This window comes from Euwallacea fornicatus, chromosome 1 (assembly GCF_040115645.1).
Source record: "Euwallacea fornicatus isolate EFF26 chromosome 1, ASM4011564v1, whole genome shotgun sequence".
Lineage (NCBI taxonomy): Eukaryota > Metazoa > Arthropoda > Insecta > Coleoptera > Curculionidae > Euwallacea > Euwallacea fornicatus.
In genome coordinates, this window is record NC_089541.1 from 8,595,771 (window position 1) to 8,615,150 (window position 19,380).

Sequence of the window (19,380 nt, forward strand, 5' to 3'; positions counted from 1 at the left end):
GTTAACTGGTGTGATAAATGAACATCTTTTAGTACTTTGAAATAGTTTCAGTCAATACTGTCAGTAGCAAACTCGATATTTCCCGATTCCCGATTCCCGATTCCCGATAGATTATTATGAATAAACAAATTGAGTGCTTTATATATGAACTCAACGAAAAACAAAATGGTATAAAATAAGAACAAAAACAAAATGTATTGAAAATATATTTGTACCTTTACATTGTTTGGACAAACAAGAAATATATTTTATTAATTCAAAAAAAATTTTTTTTCAAAATGTGCTTGTTTTAAATTTGAAATAATTTAATTATTTCATTAGTCCGTCCTATGAATATAAAATGTCCATGTAAACAAATTAAACGCGTGATCACTAGGTGGGTCGCCGTTGATTGGTTGGTTGTGTCGCTCGAACGCCTGATATTTCACAAATCCAATGACGACAGGATCGAACTTGTTTCATTTTGAATGGAGAGTGTTTATTGCAAACATTACAAGGTAGATGGTAATTTAGCTGATAATGTTCTTTTGATGCATTAGGCTTCAGTTTAGTAGTCCTTAAGAAGTATAATTTATTCAAAAAGCTCGTTTAAAAGACGTTTTCAGTGTAATAGAGGCCTGACTACAGTCCTGTTCAATACTTTCGTCTTGAGCGGACCACATGTATGTAGCATGCATTTGTTTACATGGATATTTTATCTTCGTAAAACGGAGTATACTTGCTCTAGATATGAGCGATAGTGTATATGACAAATTGATCCTGTCCAGTACGAACGACCTCAGATAAGCTTACAAAATATGCTGATTTTTTCCTTTTCAAAATTCGGTTCTGACGATAACCAAAAAAATTTGAAGAAAAATATATTGCTCTAACCAAAACAGAAGAGAGTAAAATATCAAGATCCAGGGAGGAGTAATTACTTTTCATGCAAAAACGACTCTTGTGAATCTTGAGTGTTCACCCAAAAAAGACCTGAATTTTTACGTTAGCACCATAATGTCTAATAGATAGTAAAGTCATGTTTTTCGCCCAACTTTATACCGTGTGTTTTAAAAAAGTTTCGGTCAGGTAACTTTTAAAATTATTTGTCACCGAGCCCGTACGTCTTTGATATGTTCTACGTAAACTCGAACAAGTAAGCCTAACCTCACTTTTAACTTTAATCATTACTAAGGGTGAAGAAACAATGAAATATAAATAAGTGCAATTAATATTAATTTACTTACCTCATTTACAAGAAATACTGAAAAGACAAGGTCGAATTTCAAAAGCCCATTCTTTGTTTATGAACTGTCCATTCTGAACATAAGTCTCAGTCATAAAACCTTTTTGTCTGAAGGTAAACATAATTTTTAGCACTTATAAAACTTAACTTTAACAACACACAAGTCCGTGAAACCTTGGAAAAGACTAGTTTTAAGAAAATCCGAAAATATTAAAGGTAAACGTAGTCGTATGTAGGTGAGTTTAGGTTCATTTGTTTATGTTCGAGATAACGTTGAACATATCAAAGACATACGAGCTCTGGGTCAAATAATTCCAAAGCCTGCTTGACCGGATTTGTTTTTAACACACGATATTGGTTCAAACACGTAACTTGTCATGCACGTCACAGACTTCTTATCAGCAGTAATCTTTTCAAAATTAATATGTACCAGGAATTTGTCAGGTATTAGTGTAACGTTATGAACAAAGAACATAATGTTTTAAAACACCAAATTAAAGAAAAACTTTAACAAGTTAAGCGATAATATGCAAAAATTAAAGTTATGTTTAGACATTCAAATATATTTTTATTGTTTTTTAGCATGTTAAATGCATGTGACTTATCATTTTAAGTAAGGCTACCCTGAATCGTTACATTTTGGGACGTGTACAAAAAGTTATATGATTTGAACCCATAGTTAATTAAATTGAGCGTAACCAAATAATCCTGTAGTGCTAACTCGTAAAATTCAGCCCTACCAAATGCAATGACGGAATACATAAAACAACGGCAAACTGTGTTAGTTTATTCCATTATAAAATAATTTCATGAAATATGGTTCGGTAAGTTCGTTACCAACACGCAGGGCTCCTCATTAAATGGTGTATATCCACATTTTTAAAGCTGAAAATGCTTTTACCCATTTATTTTGTTCTGTTGTTTCTTTCCTAAGATGAGGTAAAGGAGACTGTAAGTAAAAGAATTTCATTCCTGTTGGGATTCGTGGGAAGCTAAATGAGAACGACCCTTTTACGCTTCCATCGGATTTAATGAAATTACGTATTGAATCGCAGCCGAATTGATTCCTGGCCCAACTCATGGAGTTGAGAAATGTAATATGCAACTTAAAGAGCATCCAAACAGGCCCTATCATCCATCATCTTGAAGGCGAAGGCAAAGCAAAACTCTTTCTATATGAAATAGGAATACCCACTTTTAGCTGCTAACGAGTTTCGAAATTTAAATCCGGTTTTATTTTAAAGTTCTTCTAGGCAAATGGAAAGTTTTATTACTGGCTTTTGCAAATCTACACATCTATCTGGATTTCCCTCGTACAACTTTAACTTATGAAACATAAGAATCGTCAATTCAGTCATTAACAACTTTTTTTGAACTCGCTTCTCACTGTTCTTCCGACCGGCTGCACATTATGTTTACATATCGGTGTAAATATCCATTGATACGTCGTATATTGCAAATTTAAATTGTGTAAATTACTCATCACCTACAGTATCGGACAAAATTAGAGCAATTTTTGAAATATTCTTCTAAATTTAAGTTCCCTAAAAAATCATGAAATATTTTATTATAAATATTCAGCTTAAGGTAGTTAGTGTAAAATACATTTGCTATAAATAGTTTAAATTGTTATTGGGAATAAAAAAGTAAAAAAATTGTTTTGATCTAAAATTCTTTGCGACAAAATAAGAGCAACCAATGTTTTAATATTTTTTATTTCTGACTTTCCTGTGGTCTTTTAAACAACTAATATCTACGATTATGCCTCGTGGTGTTCACTATTGAATTGATCTAAAACAAAAAGTTATTAGTGCATATAAGAGTGGGAAATCGCAAAAACTTATATCGGAAGTTTTTGGCATAAAAAAAGATGTTGTATCAAAAACTATCAGAAGATTCACTGACCGTGGTGTCGTAACGAATTTAAAACGAGGTGGTCGGTAAAGAAAAACGACAGAGAAGTTAGACAGGCGTCTTATAAGGCTAAGTAAAAAAAATCCTGAAATGTCAGCTCACCAGATTAGTGCACAAGCAGAAGAAATTGGTGTTTCTTCCAGAACAGTTCAACGTCGATGACAGAACGTGGTTTAAACGGAAGGAAACCTGCCAAAAAACCACATCTTTCACTACAAAATAGAGAGGCCAGGATGTTGTTCGCCACCTACCACTGAGATTAGACTCCTCAACAGTGGAAAAAAGTATTATTTTCCGATGAATCCAAGTTTTGCATCTATGGAAGTGATGGAACTCAATGGGTACGTCGCCCAAATGGCGAAAGACTTAATCCAAAGTACATAAAAACTACCATTAAACACGTAGGAGGAAATATTATGGTTTGGGGTTGTTTCTCTGCTTAAGGAACTGGTCCACTTTATAGGATTAAGGACTAAATGGATAGATTTAAGTATCATTATATATTAGAGAATGTTATGTATCCATATGCCGAATGGGAAATGCCCCTTAAGTTTGTCTACCAGCACGACAACGATCCTAAGCATAATGCGAAAATAGTAAATCTTGGTTCGTGGAGAAGAAAGTCGAGGCAATGAAATGGCCAGCCCAATCTCCGGACTTAAATCCCATTGAGAACCTTTGGGAGATCATAGATAACAAAATCCGAGGAAAAAATATTACCAATCAGGATAATTTATTTGAAGAAATAGAGAACGCCTGGAAGTCTATTGATCCTGACATCATTTCAAATTTAATTTCTTCAATGCCAAAAAGGTGTGAGCTAGTTCTTCAAAACAAGGGGTATTGGACTAAATATTAATGGTAATACACAAAAAATTGTTCTAAATATAATATTCATTGAAATAATTTTTAAGTTGCTTTAATTTTGTCGCTCCAATTGTGGTGATAAAAGGTTTTCTTTTTCCTTCTCCTCTAAAATGTGCTTTTTAAACATTGAGTCTCAGGTGTAAGTTATAATAGGCTGTAAACATATTACTAATAATAACAAATCTTATTTTTAAAGAAACAATGTTAATTTAAAATTAAATTTCTAAAGTTGCTCTAATTTTGTCCGATACTGTATGTACAATTTTATAGATTTTAATATTTTTGTTCTAACGAATCTGAAGGCTCAACACCAGACTTGGCAAAACTATGACTTCCTGAGTTGAACATAGGTTTCCGTGAATTAAACCTCTTAAGTTAATTTTATGTCTCGAAGAAAATCTCCTAACGGCATCCGGCGTTGTGTTTCTGGTGACTGAATGGTGGGGAATTCAATGAGGACCCACCCACTGAAAACCTCGAATTTCCTTTTGCTGCAGTTTACAACGACCCGAAACTGACCCTGGGAGATGAAATCTCACTCTTGAAGTGCCTGGGTATCCGACTGTTTATTGCTTTTAATCTTATGATTATTGTCCTTGAGTGGCACGTTCGGTCTACTCCATGTCCTTCATAAACGCAGAAGTGACATTACTACATCAGTTTCCAGTTTGTTTTGTCTTCTAACAACGTATTAAGGAATGTGGAACGTAGGTTCCCCACGTATTTTTAGCACTCTTCGCTGCTCTGTGAATATTGTGTGCTGAAATGTTATGCGGCATCAACGACTCCGCAGTTTTCTCAATCCGATTCCGACTTTCCTGTCCTGTGGGTGTAGCTCTTGAAGCTGTCGTATCTGCCGAAGGCCTCAATTAGATGTAAGTTCCATGTTGGCATTAATCTATACAGTGTGTTTCAGAATTCTAGGATCAAATTTCTAGGGATTATACAATGCAACAATAGAAGACATCTGAGTATAAGAACCCATGTTTGCAAATTTCTCTCTAAAGCACTACGGCCTTACAATGCTTTAACACATATAAGTACCAAAATGTTTTTATTGCGTTTTAGTACCTTTCATTTTAATTTATTTGTACACAATAGCACTACAGTAATTGTTCAAAATGCCATTGAACTTTATTGCGTCTGTTTAAGGGAGGGAGACTGCAGAAACCATACACGGTTTCTGCGAATCTGACTAAAATTTTATTAATCTTTTTGACCGACTTCAAATGCCGCTGTGATTTGTGTAATCAGGTCATGCTCTGTTTCCACAGACGTTTCATACACCATAAACTTTCATTGGTCGCGCAGGAAGAAATCTAAAGGTGTTAGATCTGGCGACCAGGGGGCCACGGAACTGGACCACGTCTGCCGATCCAACGTTATCTGAACTGCCATGCAATAGTTTTTGCGTTGCAATCTATTGTTCCATATGCCAGATGCATATCTGCTACTTCTTGATTGTTGCAATTCTTCATAAAGATCGATTACTTTACGCGCTTTTTAAAATTTGTAAATTAACGAGTTAGTGTGTCAAACTCACAATTAAGAATTTCTTATTGTCAGAGTTGACTAAGATAAAAATTTACCAAAAAATACTTAACAGGTGCATTCAAGTTTAAGGACAATGTTTTAAACAATTTCTATAGAGTTATTTTTTGTACAAACAAATTAAAATTAAACATAATAAAATTCTATAAAAAGCATTTTTGTATGCAATTTTCTTAAAGCATCATAAAGCCGTAGCGCAGCATGGAGACGTTTGCTAACACACATTCCTATACTGATATTGTTGCACTGAACAATCCCTACAAATTTGATCCCATAGTTCTTAAACACCCTGTAGGTCTAGGTCAGAGATCTATCGCTTGGTTCACTGCGCCTTGCCTGCCAGTCGTTCCCACCCTGTTTGCCCCTTATGGACGATCATTCGCCTGAGCTCCTAATTATCTCCCTCCATGACCCAAGAGAAAGCACTGAGAATGGTGCGCTCGTCGAGGAGATGTTTTGAAGGAGTACCTTCTAAAACCTGAGTTGCTTTCTGGGATTACCGTGAAGTACGCACAGGTTTTTTGGGTTTTATTCAGAGATACAAAGATCATAAATATATATTTTCTCTACCTTTTTTTTCCACAGAAGGCGACTGCCTCTATTTTTACCGGGGCCAGCTACAATGAGTGGCCGAGAGCCATCTTTCTCACAAAAGCTCTGTCGGCACATACAACTTTTTAGGGCTTTCCTGTTTCCAGAATCGGGTCGTACAGGATGTTCCGCAGGACGTGTTACGAGACCTGGCCATACGGAACTCGGATTATTTGTCAATTTTTATTACCCGATTGAGAAAACAACCCCCTTTGTTTAACTCAGGAAGTAACGTCGGTTTGAACCAGATAAACTAATCCCAATTCCCTAAGATCTCGAATTTTCATTTCACTTCTTCAGTCCGTTTTTTATCGTTATATTTGTAATTTTGCATCATTCAGCACGTTTTTAAATTCACTGCACGTATTTATACTATTCGGATTTATCGATAAAAATGATTTGATTAAACGTGCCGGTAGTATGGTATTGACCGAAAAACATACTTCCATTGCGCTGAATATGCGGGATTTTATTCGGGAAAATTCGAATATGCGAAGAGGTTATTCATGTAAAGCTGGATATATTTTCCGGTCGGGAAGATGCTTTAGTTGTGATTACAGCGAGAATATATTAAAAATGCATTTCCACTGTGTAAAAATGGATATCCATTAGGGGCATTTAAATTCGTTTTTAAGCGGAATGTCCGTTATGCTGTTACATATACAGGATGCGACGCATTAACACTTTATCTACCGTACAAAAAACGCCATTGAGCAATCCTGCTTAGATGGGACACCCTGTACACAGCGACCCCATTGTTGGGTGTTTTGCTACATTATTTAAATTAAAGTAAACAACACTAAAAATGAATAGATATGCTGCTTTCCCAACTACATATCGTTTTAAAGGTCGTGAAAACATCATCTCATAGTTATAGAACAATGAATTGTCCAATTTGCTACAGTGGTATATACTATGAAAACCCGCTATACTATGAAATGTGTGAGGGTGGTTTATTAAAACACATAAACTTGCATATTGAACTGAGTTTAAGTGCAATAAAAACTTAGGAAACTTGCACGTGGGCGGGTTCTACTAAAACTAGTAATTTGTGAAACTCATAATTCTCTACGAAAGTACGTATTTTATATGGAATTCTTGATAAACTGTGCAGCGGGAAAACCGGAAGTTTCCCTGAAACTTATTCATCCAAAAAGAAAAAGAAAATCAACTTAATTCACTATGTTTCCGACGATAATCCTCGAATTGTAATGGGATATTGCCCTTTTATCTATCTGATGTGGCGGATTATCCAAATCCAGAATCCCTATACTACTGAAATTGTTTTTGTTTAGAACTCGATTGGAAGTTCGAATTATTTGCTGTTTGGATGGAACTTCCAAAGTGGTGCTAGGATTAACTAAGCAGAACCTTGTGAAACACGATAAATAGTTTTTAACCGATGAATTACATGCACGTGCATTGAAGCACAGGTATGTGCATAAGGGTATTGCCCTCGACTAAGTTAACAAAAAATCAGTTTGTTCTCAGAATGAAACGCCTAAGATATCTGGATATATTTCGCTCTTACTGGGTGTACGAAGGTTTTCCTAAACCGGGTTTTGAGTGAGCATTAAATTACGCATATTTGCATTAATTATTAAATCGATGCCATGGCTCTTGCGGTACAGACATTTCCCAAATTTCTAACAACCTGTATAAAACACTTCATCGACTTGCCGCACGGTTGTATATAATAATTATTTGATTTGCAAAGTGACAAAATAGCAAATTTACTGCAGCAACGATATTGAATGCAATATAAAAAAACCGAAGGTAGAAAATTTGCATTGTGATCGAGTAAAACTCGTAATTTTTTCTTAGATTGATGCCAATTAAAATTATGTGTTATTTTGTGTTTTTCTTATACACATTTGGAATTTTTTACTTGGCAGCAAAAAACTTTTACTGTCGCTTATCTATCAAATTTGCAGCGATGGAAAACCTTTTAATGCCTATTAACCAGGTAAAAGGGTTACTCTACTGCCCGGGCATCAAAAGACTGTTAAATGAACACGACACACTACACAACATTCAAGTTCGATTATGCTGTAGGACGAAATATCTGCTAGAAATTTCGAGGTTTCAGCACAAAAAATTCGTAATACTTTACATTTCCATATTTTAGGAATCTAAACACCTTTGCCGATTCCGAAATTGTGATTTCCTACAGTAAACTTCCTACAAAGACCGGCAGCACCCTGACATAACAAAAACCATTTCAATGAAAACATTTTTGATTAGTTTTGTTGAAAATCCACTTTCCAGTACATTAAATATTGCTCAACGTAAACTGATAAATCAAAACAGCAAAAACATTGTAAAACGTACTAAAACAGTTTCAGACAAAATGCTTTGCTGGAATACGTCTTCCTTTGATTAACATCTTTTAATGCAAAACAAAAACGCTTTACTCCTCAGAAACGTTTCCTTAAGCTGCAAGTTTTTGCCAGCGTCTTTACGCCGACAAAACCTTTTTGACATGTTTCTTCTCGTCAGACGTACAACCACGGTCTCTTATTTTATGCAAAAGTATTCTAAAGCACTTCGTGTTTGCCCTTTGAACATAAGGTAGACAATGGAATACTATTAATATTAACAGCAACTAGATCTGTTTCTTTTACCCTCTTTTGAGTATAGGACGCATTCAACAGCATTTTCTTTATTAGCTTTTCCTTCTTCATCTATAAAATCAACCAATCCTACAAACATAAAATTGCAGTATCCCCTATAGACATATTTCTATTAGTATGATCATCATCGGTATAATGAAGGCCTAAAATGAATTGTCAACAAGAAACACGTAAAAAATAATAAAATGGTTGGAAAAAATTGCGTTTAGACTCTGCGTGAATCATTTCACAGTAACTATTTCTTTCGATTTGGAATTTTCGATCAAAATATTCAATGAAAGAACTTTTTACAGGATAATAATGCATTCACCATATAGGTAAGAAAAATATTCTTAAGAACAGGTCTTTCTTGTCTATCTGGTGGACGCTCATGAAAGAACATTCTGACCTATATGGTAAATATAACGGACTTTATACGAACTTTATAAGAAAAGCTATAAATAGTAGCTTAATAGCAAATAATTTCAAGGTTGGATTTGCGAAATTCAAATTTACAAACTCGCCGTACTTCGAATTTACCCACATTTGTTTGCTAATTACCTATTTAATAATTAAATGTTTATCCTTTACAGTGCAGTCTTGATCCCACAATGGGTCGTTGCTTCAAAACACGACACAGTAACGAATCGCAGTGCCCCATGCTTTCCTCCATATCAAAACAAACGTCGAAGTTGAAGCACCCAAAAGCAAGCATCCTCTCGGCCGTCATCAAATCTTCTCCGTCGACAACGTCGAACCAAAAGAAGCTGAGGTTCCAACTAGCCAAAGAGCGTAAAGCCAGTACTACCTTGGGGATCATCATGAGCGCCTTTATATTCTGTTGGCTTCCTTTCTTTGTGCTGGCGCTCGTCCGACCGTTCCTCTCTGAAACCACTACAGTTCTCAATACTTTAGGTAAAAATTTCGCTTTGAAGTCTGAAAAAATTAAGTGTTTATTTGCAGGTAGCATATTCCTTTGGTTGGGTTATGCGAACAGCCTCTTCAACCCAGTAATCTATGCTACCCTGAACCGTGACTTCCGCAAGCCGTTTAAGGCAATATTGTACTTTCGATGTGGTAGTTTGAATCATATGATGCGTGAAGACTTTTACCACAGTCAATATGGTGACCCCGAGCAACATCCCAATAGGTACCATTTAGAATACGAAGAGGGCGTCGAATACATTGAGGCTGAAGGGGAGGAAATTAAGGTGTCCGAGACTGAGACGACTGCTGCTCGAGAATCTTTTTTGTGATTATCGACTTTTAATGGAGCTTCAACACAGGTTTATCTTATTCACAATAACCAACAAAAGGTATAACTAATTGTTTGTTGCAGGTTGTTTCTCCAGCAAATCTACCTAGGGACAACTTGAACTAAAAACGGTTTCTTCAACTATTTTTTTTTGTAAACTTGTGAATCCTAAATATTTAAAAGATTTTATACTTCTTAAGGATTAAGACAATCGACTTTTTTTAGGAACTAAATGTACATATTAATCAAATACACACTTCTAGTCAGAGCCATTTTCTGCGTCTTTATGTGTTTATTTTTCCTTCGTCACAAAGAGAAAATAAAGATGGTAAATGATTTTATAGTATTTATAATTCATCCACAGTCTCGTAAAAAATATACACACCAAAAAACAATACACATATAAATAATAATTGTTTTTCACTGGCCTCATTAGGGTGGTGCATTGAGATAACTTCGCAGTACTCTGGTGTGACCAGTGAAAAACGCTATGAGGCAATATTGCTTAGTAAAATCTCTTCCGGTTTTTCTCGCTTTGCTTTTGGTAAAACATAACACCTAAAACTGCACAAGCCACAATCACTATACTCCCTAGCAGCATCATAAGAAATATTTTCACTCCTGACAAAGATTGGTTTGGATCGTCGACGTGTTTTCTCGGAGGGTTGAAGTACATTGCTGAGGGCATAATCTGCGACCGATCTTCATTAGAACGGGGCTAAAACATAATAAAAATTCTTCTTTAAAATGCAATTGGAAATGTACCCTGAGATTTTATTTGCAGCATGTTTTCCTCTTAAATTCTCTGGGGTTTTTTCTTCACAATATCAAAATGATATAACGATATAATGATATTTTTGTTTAATGTTGAATTTGTTAGTAAACAAAAAAATAAAACTGCGGTAGGATTTGGGTTTGGCATTGATATTGGAAATTGGGTTTTGTTGTTGCTACAAAGGCTTCTAAATAACGAAAAAATACAAATTTACAACATAGCGACTTTTGTACATGAAGTTTGTGGATATCTGAGGAGGTGTGGAGTCCTTAAATATTATGAACCGCGGACCTATAAGCTTTGTATAAGAAGCTAATTTGCGTTTTACAAGATATACCAGTTAATTATCATTGTTATTTAGGATTTGCTTTGTTGGAAAAATGCTTATGTGGATTTTTAGTTTTTTTTGGCGAAGTAACAATTTCAGGCATTCAGCAAAAAATTACTGCTCCACATATACAGTCACTCAAAAAAGTATCCGTACAGCCGAAAAAAAATTCTGTAAACCGTAACTTTTGACTGATTTTGTTCAAATTTTGTATAATGAAAATTCAAACCGAAACTCACTTTGCATAATTGAACAACTTTTGAAAATTTAACTTTTAGAGTGGTTTCCAGCGTTAAAAAAAAACTCCGTTTTGAAAACTTCTTGTGCGATGGAAATTTTTCAATGTGGTTTTAACATTCTTGTAGAGGGGATTTTTCTTCATATATCCTGAAAATTTGATCAAAATCGAACAACAAATAAGGGAGTTGCAGCCTTTCAAAAACGTCAAAGAGTGACGATTTTCGCGCAAAATGACGAAACTTTGACATTTTTGACGACTTTAAAAAGCTGCAACGCCCTTATTTGTTGTTCGATTTTGATCAAATTTTCAGGATATATAAAGAAAAATCCCCTCTACAAGGATGTTAAAACCACACTGAAAAATTTCCACCGCACAAGAAGTTTTCAAAACGAAGTTTTTTTTAAACGGTGGAAAGCACTCTAAAAGTTAAATTTTCAAAAGTTGCTCAATTACGCAAATTGAGTTTCGGTTTACAGAATTTTTTTTTCGGCTGTACGGATACTTTTTTGAGTAACTATATACTTAAACTTACATCATCAGGTAAATCCAAGTCAAACAGCCTTATTGAAATTATATCATGGTTATCTGACAAATCTCCCGTAGTCGCTGATGCTCCTAGATAATACCCTGTAGGCAAATGGATTCCTTCAACTTTAAAGCACTCTTTCCATGCTTTCTTATTTTCTATGTCTGTGGACACTAAAATCAGAAGATTTATAAATCAAAGTTGAAATTCAACTTATATCAAGAAGAATCGCCAACCTGTTAAAACATCATTCTCATATTTTATGGCAATATGCGTGTCATGATTGAGATTTCTAAATTTGGCATCACACGCTGCCAGTTGGGTATGAGTACCATCTCGGTCATGGTCATAATGCATAGTGCCATTATTAACCATGGCAGAAATGAATGGATGTTGATGCTATTGGAATATATCTTTAGTATGTATATAATTTAACTTGAATTGTCTTACATTGTGTGGTCCATTATGATTACTATATGTATCTAAAATAATTGCCAACCCTTGGAAGTAGTCAGCACTACCAAATACTGGCCCATCAAGTAATTTGTCTTTGGTGTACCAAATTGCCATTCCATCCCCAAATAACTCTTTACCTTTACCATGGACTTTAAACTGAATTTGTAGATTCCAGTTTCTATTTGCCACAGGCTATAAAACTTGCATTATAGGGAGAAACTAGCTCTCTGTACACATGAAATGCATACATACAACGGAATTCCATATTGCACCTTGCTTACTTTGTAAATCTGGGGTTAGCCTTACATAATTAGGAGTTACTATAGTGCTGCCAGTGAATTGCCAATATGGGATATCTATTCCTGACCCTAAAAAGCAATGTTTTCAAGATCAATAAGTAAAAAACAATGGAGATAACTACATCGCAATTAAGTCAACAAAGAAAAACTTTAATATGGTAGGCCTATAGACAAAAAAAATTGACAATAGATGCATTGGGAGAAGTCATCGGTACCAAAATTTTTGAAATGGGTCTGAAAGATAGACTGATTTTTTCCAACAACTCCTAGACATTCCATTGCCTTAAGAACCCTTTTTAAAACTAATATGTTATCGGCTTATTGGAATTTTCTGTCTACTGGGATTGTATAAATAGGCAATAAAGGTGAAATTGAAAGCGATTAAAATGACCTAGAGATTTTGAGGTAAGTGCAAAAATATAGTTCAGATAGGATATGACAGTCATATACTGCAGTACTTACCATAATAAGGCCTGACAAGGGCATGTTCTCTTTTCATAAATTCTTTAGTGTTCCACACTGCCTTTACTATTTGAATCATGCAAATGAGGCTAAGGAAACATTTCGACGAAATATTGAAAATCATTGTGCTTGAAGAGATGATCTGTATTATAATTATGAATTTAAGTGGAGCTGTGTGAATTTTCGCTGGAGATTAGACTTTTCAGGTACCAGTTGATTTTTCTGGAATAAGGGAGAAAGCTGTAAACTCTCTGGTCTTTTATGAATTGAGTATGTTAAATGAAGTCCGTTTGCTTGCTTCAGGATTCGGCGATTTGGGTTGAAATATCGGAAGTTCTTAAACGTCCGCACAACGTGTGCTTAAAAAATAGAGGAACAGTAACTAATGACAGGCGGACAGGTGTCATTGATATCGATTATGTCAACAAACATCAGTCACAGACACAGTCACAAATCATATTGACTATGGATCATGGAACATAGCAATGTCAACGGGGTCATTTTCAAAAAAATCCTACGTCGCAGAATAAAATGTAATTAAGATTCGTAAATTTATCCACTTTCTGATTGCACCTTTTCAATCAAATAAGGTCGACCCCTTAATAATTCTGGATGCCAGTAAAGTGAAGAATTTCAGCAGTTAGATTGATAATGTTTTGTAATATTTATTAATGGCAGTCAAAACTGGACAACGTGTTTGAATTAAAAAATCTTTCGATTTAATAGACAATATAATGCCAGATAAATATTTATTTTTCTGATGTAAAATTTAACAAAACCTGAAAGAAAAAAGTTTTTGGAATTTTAGTACATGAAATGTTATGATGAAAATCACGCAAAAAATATTATACAGTTTCTTATTATTCTAAAAGACTACACATTAGATATGCTTTTCCTCTAAGAGAAATATGAGTAATAAAATACAAAAAAAAGCAATTTGTGATTTTAAACACTTCTACTTTTGTTATCAAACAACGTTAACGTTATCTGATAACAAATTTTAGGCTCCTTCACATGGTGTATCTAAATTTTTGTTATATGGGATTTGAAAAGAGCAGTTTTAAAATTTATATGACTTTATTTTGTTAAAAATAAGCTGTATAATAAGCATTATTCCCACGTCATAAAACACTCACACCCGGTGAGTTGTAATTATTCTTACAGAGAAGCCGCTATGAGTAACTGGAACATCCAACATGACGACTTTGAATGTTCCGCAATTCTCCGTGACTGTAATGACTGTAAAATAGTCTGACGTCCCGCGTGCGTACTCAAATTGCGGTGTTTACAAATTAAGCGTTCGGTGTAACATAGGGCTCGTGTAATAGACACGCCCTTTATATAGAACTATTTACAAAAAATCTCAGTATTCTCCAGTTTTAGGCATTTTAGAGCTCTTTTCAACCTCTAACGCAGCGTTTTCATAAAATCCTGAGTAACGCATGTATGTTGGGTTCGTAAACAGAGTTTCTGCGTCACAAGTTTACCCACTTGAATGAACCCAACCAAAACAAACCGTTCTCGTTGTGTGAAGGATGTTCCAGACTGAAATCCCAATGCGATCCACCGAATTTGAGAATCAATTTTAGCTTAGCAATTGCTAAATCAATCTGTAACCACGCTGGAACTAATGGAACTGGAAAATATTGTCGCCAACACTGTCTATCTGAAGGCTAGGGAAGGTAGGTCATTCTTCTTTCACTGAGGCCTAAATTATTGATGTGCCGGTAAAATACCAGACCCAGGTATATAGATTTCAAGGAAGCAGAGAATTTCAAGTTGCAAACATCTGTGGGTTTGCTCTTATTTAAGTTCATTAACGCAAGAAGGAAAGACCCTACCAATCTGAGGTACCAGAGCAGCTTTCTTTTATGCTGTGATTTTGAATCAAAATGTGTGATCATCCCTTACTATTGGGATAATTATACAAAACAACAAGATGTATCAAAAAGAGAAAATGTTCACAATCCGTTGATCATGACTTAACAAATGTCAAAAGAAACCAATCCTGATGCCTACCAGTCTCCTGCCATTGCTTCAATTTAATGAGAACTTTATGGCACTGCTAAAGTTTATAAGGATTTAATAATTTGGCCCTGGATTGAATATTTCTCAAGCAGAAACTATTCAACTGTGTTGCCATATATTAAGTTGTCTAAAATAAGACAAGAGTTTCATCATTACTATTAACGAAAGTCTAATTCCTAAAAATTTCTTGTCCCAAGCAATTTTTAAGTATACTTACACTTAAAATTAGTTTGGGTTACCTAACCTGATTCTTAAATCACAAATGATATTGAACCTTGACTTGATGTGTACTTAAAATTGGTTGTTGTACATGGCTATAAGTACAATAAATTTGCAATCTACACACTATTTTCAGTTTATAGATAAAGGCTATGCAATCTTTCTATCTTGATATGAAAAATAGAAATATTTATTGTGGCACTTTCACATACCCAGAAATATCTAAAATTTGTGTTCTATGAAAACAAATGTCTGGCTAATCTTGAAAATGTAACTGCATGTCTGGAACTGATTTAAATATTTATTTGTTATAATTTGTTGAAATGAACACTTGTGAGGAACATTCAAATTTGAATCCCTCATGACATTCCATTGCATTTCTAAGCTCAACTAGGATTTGCTTGTTTCTTAATGCACGTTCCCACTTTGATGTTCTGCATTGTCTCCCTTAGGTGTTAGGAACTGTCCTGAAACAAAAAGCATTGAAAGCTGTTCAGTTTCAAGAGTAATTCAGGTAAAAGTGAGACATCGCCATAAGAGTTTGAAATTTGTCTGTCTATCTTATAGGATATGTATTGTAGTATTTGAATCAGACATGTTGTAAAAAACAATTACTATAATTTTAATGTTCATTGTTGAATAATATACAGTAGACTTTCTACTTTTTGTAAAAAAATGTGACAATTTCTCCTGCTTTTAATCATTTGCAATTAAAGTCAAAAGAACTTTTGTTACATAGTATATATATAGCAATTTTACACCATTTAAATAGTTATTACTCATTACAGTTTAAGGTGGCTAATAATCACTTTGGACTATTCGGTCAAAAACTATTTCTTTCTATGAACATAAAAGACAATATTCATCATACTTTACCGTAACTGAACCTATTTCTAAAGAGAGAAAAAAAACATTTCTAGAGATGAAAGTTAACTAAACAAAAATTTTAGGTGGATCTGACAACAACAAGGGTAAAAGTAAAAAGTGGAAGAAAATCCTGCAATTTCCTCATATATCCCAATGTTTGGAATTAATAAATAAACTAGGTAAGATGTAGGATCATTTTCTTAGAGCCTGAAAATGTGTTACCACTTTTCTACTACCTAGACGTTCGATATGAATATGTGATTGAACAACAACCAATCGGGAAAGCATTGTTTGGAGAATGGTGCGAATTAAAGGGTATTGACTATCATCGCTGCTTCCTGCTATTAAACTTGGCCGCACAGTATGAAGTCGAGACTGACGATCAGAGACACGAATTGGTTTCTGTTATCAAACAAGTAAGAAAAGCATGCAAAAGTTTTAATGACCAAGAGAGTATTTTTTTATTTACAACTTGTTTCCCAGTTGATGAGAAACTTTTAAAACTCTTACTGATATGGTTAACTAATATAAATCTTTCGTAACAGTTTTTAGAAAATCCTGAGCACCGAAAGGCAATGTTAATCTCAGATAGTGAACGGTTGTTTATTGAAGGAGAACAACTTGACAATGGTCCAAACAAAGATCTATTTTACAGCCTTGTTCAATCGGTTCGCACATTTTTGGCCGGTGAACCTTTCAAAGAATTTACGAAATCAATGTTTTTCCATCGCTATTTGCAATGGAAATGGCTCGAATCTCAACCTGTAACTCATAAGACGTTTAGGATGTATAGAGTGTTAGGCAAAGGGGGTTTTGGAGAAGTTTGCGCTTGTCAGGTACATGTTGTATGGTCAAATTATTAAAAACATTGTTGATAACACATATTATTCACGCTATTTATGAGCAACCCTATATACTTATCAATAATTTTTTAGTCACTACAACTTTTGTATTAAATATTTTTTTCTAGCTCCTATAGTAATCAGGAAATGCTACTTGAACATACTGTTGAACAACCCTCTCTATGCTATTCCAACTTATAAATAATCTCGACTTGTTGTGGAATTCAGAGTTTTCTTTTAACATTTCTAGGAGCTTTTTTACTTATTTTGAGCCAAGTAATATCCCCTTAAAATTTTACCGCATGTTTAGGAAACACCCTATATATTTCTTTGGAACTTCAGGTTCGTGCCACTGGTAAAATGTACGCATGCAAAAAACTGGAAAAGAAACGCATCAAAAAACGCAAAGGGGAAGCCATGGTTCTGATCGAAAAGCAAATACTCGAAAAAATAAATTCGCGGTTTGTAGTTAATTTAACTTATGCTTACGAGACGAAGGACGCACTATGTCTCGTATTGACGATAATGAGCGGGGGTGATTTGAAGTTTCACATTTACAATATGGGCAGTGAGCCTGGTTTGGACATTAACCGTACAAGGTTCTATGCGGCGGAGGTGGTATGTGGTCTCGAGCATTTACACAAACAGGTTAGTGATTTTATTAAAATTATTATGATACCCTCAAATTCTGTCTTAGGGTATAGTTTACCGGGACTGTAAACCTGAGAACATACTGTTAGATGATCATGGCCACGTGCGCATTTCTGACTTGGGATTGGCCATAGTCTTGCCTGAAGGAGAGTCGGTGCGCGGTAGAGTCGGGACTGTAGGCTATATGGGTAATACGCTTGAAGTAAAGTATTTAGGTGCTTTAGTTTAATTTAAGCTTAATTAAATTCTGTGCATAAAGCTAGCAAATGATTCAAAATTATCTGAATTTATTAACGTCACCGTTTCCTTCTTTAGCACCGGAGGTGATCGACAATGAACGTTACAGTTTCAGTCCTGATTGGTTTAGTTTTGGTTGTTTGGTGTACGAGATGCTCGAGGGACAAGCACCGTTCAGGGCTCGCAGAGAGAAAGTAAAGCGGGAAGAGGTGGACAGAAGGGTCAAATTAGAACCTGAAAGGTAACAAGAATTGACTCCGTATTTTCCAGGCATAATTCATAATTTTTCCTCATTAGATACTCAAATAAATTTAGTGAAGACTCAAAACTTTTTTGCCAACAATTACTTACTAAGATCGCAGCGGACCGGTTGGGTGGCAAGTCGGATCGCCACGGAGCTCGCTTAGTTAAACAACACCCTTTCTTCCAGTCGATCAACTGGAGACGGTTGGAAGCCGGGGTCGTTGATCCCCCTTTTGTACCTGATGTAAGTTCACAAGATTTGTTCCACGCAATTATTACAGTGTATTTCGGAATTCCAGCCTCATGCCGTCTATGCCAAAGACGTCTTGGATATCGAACAGTTTTCGACAGTCAAGGGCGTTAATATAGATGAAAACGACTCTACATTTTACTCGAAATTCAACACGGGTTGTGTCTCGATCCCGTGGCAAACTGAGATTATTGAGACCGATAGTTACCGGCAATTGAACGTTTTCGGTCCAAACAATACGAGGTCTCCGGATCTCGTGCTGGAACCGGCTCCACAAGCTCAAAGTGGGGACTGTTTTCCATTCCGACGGAAGGCAAGTTGGTTATAAGTACAAATTTTCAGGGTGATGTGTTTATATTTGCAGAAGAAACAAATTCCACGTAATCAGCCAGTACCTATCAATGCGTCGCTACTCTCATCAGTGTCATAGAGGTTTTCATCATTGTTTATCTACCATAGTGCTTTTGATTTTGTGTAGTTCCTTTGTTCATCATTGTCTTTCTATCTAAACCACCATTAAATTTGTATATAAAGGAATGCTTTTGTATCTTTTGATTATCAACAAAAAAATCTCATAGTTTTTCATTCGCTAACTCGGCACCAACGTTCACTCCAATCTTTTACCTCAAAAAGTAACATTTTATGTATCATTAAAGTTCTATAACGCTTTTCTATCTGCTTCCACGCAATTCTTGGATTTAATATACGGGTTAAATTAATTCCTCACACTACGTCGAAAACGAAGGTCGTCAGTTTACTGTGAAAATATTATAAAAGGTTGAATTCGTTTTGTTGTACATTTCAAAAACGTGCGCAATAGTTATTTTATGTCGTAGGAATGTCTACATTTGCTGTTTGTTCTATCGACAGTTTTCCTAAATTTTTTTCTTTAGTTGGTTGAGGGAGTGTCATTAAGGTCGTTAGAACAAAGTTTTTACAAA

At 35.0% G+C, this 19,380-nt stretch overlaps 4 protein-coding genes across 14 annotated transcripts in view; 2 read left to right on the top strand and 2 right to left on the bottom strand.

Moving 5' to 3' along the window:
- The window catches only part of LOC136340431 (uncharacterized), a 159,180-nt gene extending 157,664 nt beyond the window's left edge, over positions 1-1,516 (bottom strand). For all 5 annotated transcript variants that reach the window (XR_010732298.1, XM_066284533.1, XM_066284544.1 and 2 more), the window contains exon 1: positions 1,227-1,516. The gene's annotated coding sequence lies outside the window, so the exon portion shown is untranslated. The remainder of the gene's footprint in view (positions 1-1,226) is intronic.
- The window catches only part of LOC136340372 (5-hydroxytryptamine receptor 1-like), a 145,439-nt gene extending 135,152 nt beyond the window's left edge, over positions 1-10,287 (top strand). For all 7 annotated transcript variants that reach the window (XM_066284424.1, XM_066284468.1, XM_066284437.1 and 4 more), the window contains 3 exons: positions 9,354-9,675; positions 9,724-10,046; positions 10,100-10,287. In XM_066284424.1, coding sequence (XP_066140521.1) covers positions 9,354-9,675; positions 9,724-10,016 — 615 coding nt within the window. In that variant the 3' untranslated portion in view covers positions 10,017-10,046; positions 10,100-10,287. The remainder of the gene's footprint in view (positions 1-9,353; positions 9,676-9,723; positions 10,047-10,099) is intronic.
- A 61-nt stretch (positions 10,288-10,348) lies between these two features.
- Positions 10,349-13,485, bottom strand: LOC136340416 (vesicular integral-membrane protein VIP36). Its single transcript, XM_066284480.1, has 6 exons — positions 13,103-13,485; positions 12,594-12,709; positions 12,336-12,533; positions 12,122-12,284; positions 11,892-12,058; positions 10,349-10,733 (listed from the first exon to the last, which is right to left on the bottom strand). The coding sequence occupies exons 1-6, from the start codon at positions 13,224-13,226 to the stop codon at positions 10,521-10,523; spliced, it is 981 nt and encodes a 326-aa protein (XP_066140577.1). The 5' UTR covers positions 13,227-13,485; the 3' UTR covers positions 10,349-10,520.
- An 886-nt stretch (positions 13,486-14,371) lies between these two features.
- Gprk2 (G protein-coupled receptor kinase 2) lies at positions 14,372-18,976 on the top strand. Its single transcript, XM_066284308.1, has 10 exons — positions 14,372-14,784; positions 16,300-16,391; positions 16,453-16,632; positions 16,762-17,052; positions 17,401-17,706; positions 17,756-17,897; positions 18,025-18,187; positions 18,244-18,433; positions 18,489-18,752; positions 18,804-18,976. The coding sequence occupies exons 1-10, from the start codon at positions 14,733-14,735 to the stop codon at positions 18,867-18,869; spliced, it is 1,746 nt and encodes a 581-aa protein (XP_066140405.1). The 5' UTR covers positions 14,372-14,732; the 3' UTR covers positions 18,870-18,976.
- Positions 18,977-19,380: the final 404 nt, after the last annotated feature.

Excerpts from the sequence above, each read along its gene's own strand:
- Gprk2 (XM_066284308.1), top strand. The coding sequence starts at position 14,733 with ATGGAACTGGAAAATATTGTCGCCAACACTGTCTATCTGAAGGCTAGG. Across the intron at positions 14,785-16,299 it reads CTATCTGAAGGCTAGGGAAG|GTGGATCTGACAACAACAAG; the intron begins GTAGGTCATTCT and ends CAAAAATTTTAG. Across the intron at positions 16,392-16,452 it reads GTTTGGAATTAATAAATAAA|CTAGACGTTCGATATGAATA; the intron begins CTAGGTAAGATG and ends CTTTTCTACTAC.
- LOC136340416 (XM_066284480.1), bottom strand. The coding sequence starts at position 13,226 with ATGATTTTCAATATTTCGTCGAAATGTTTCCTTAGCCTCATTTGCATG. Across the intron at positions 12,534-12,593 it reads GTGCAATATGGAATTCCGTT|CCTGTGGCAAATAGAAACTG; the intron begins GTATGTATGCAT and ends CAAGTTTTATAG. Across the intron at positions 12,059-12,121 it reads TGAGAATGATGTTTTAACAG|TGTCCACAGACATAGAAAAT; the intron begins GTTGGCGATTCT and ends TTCTGATTTTAG.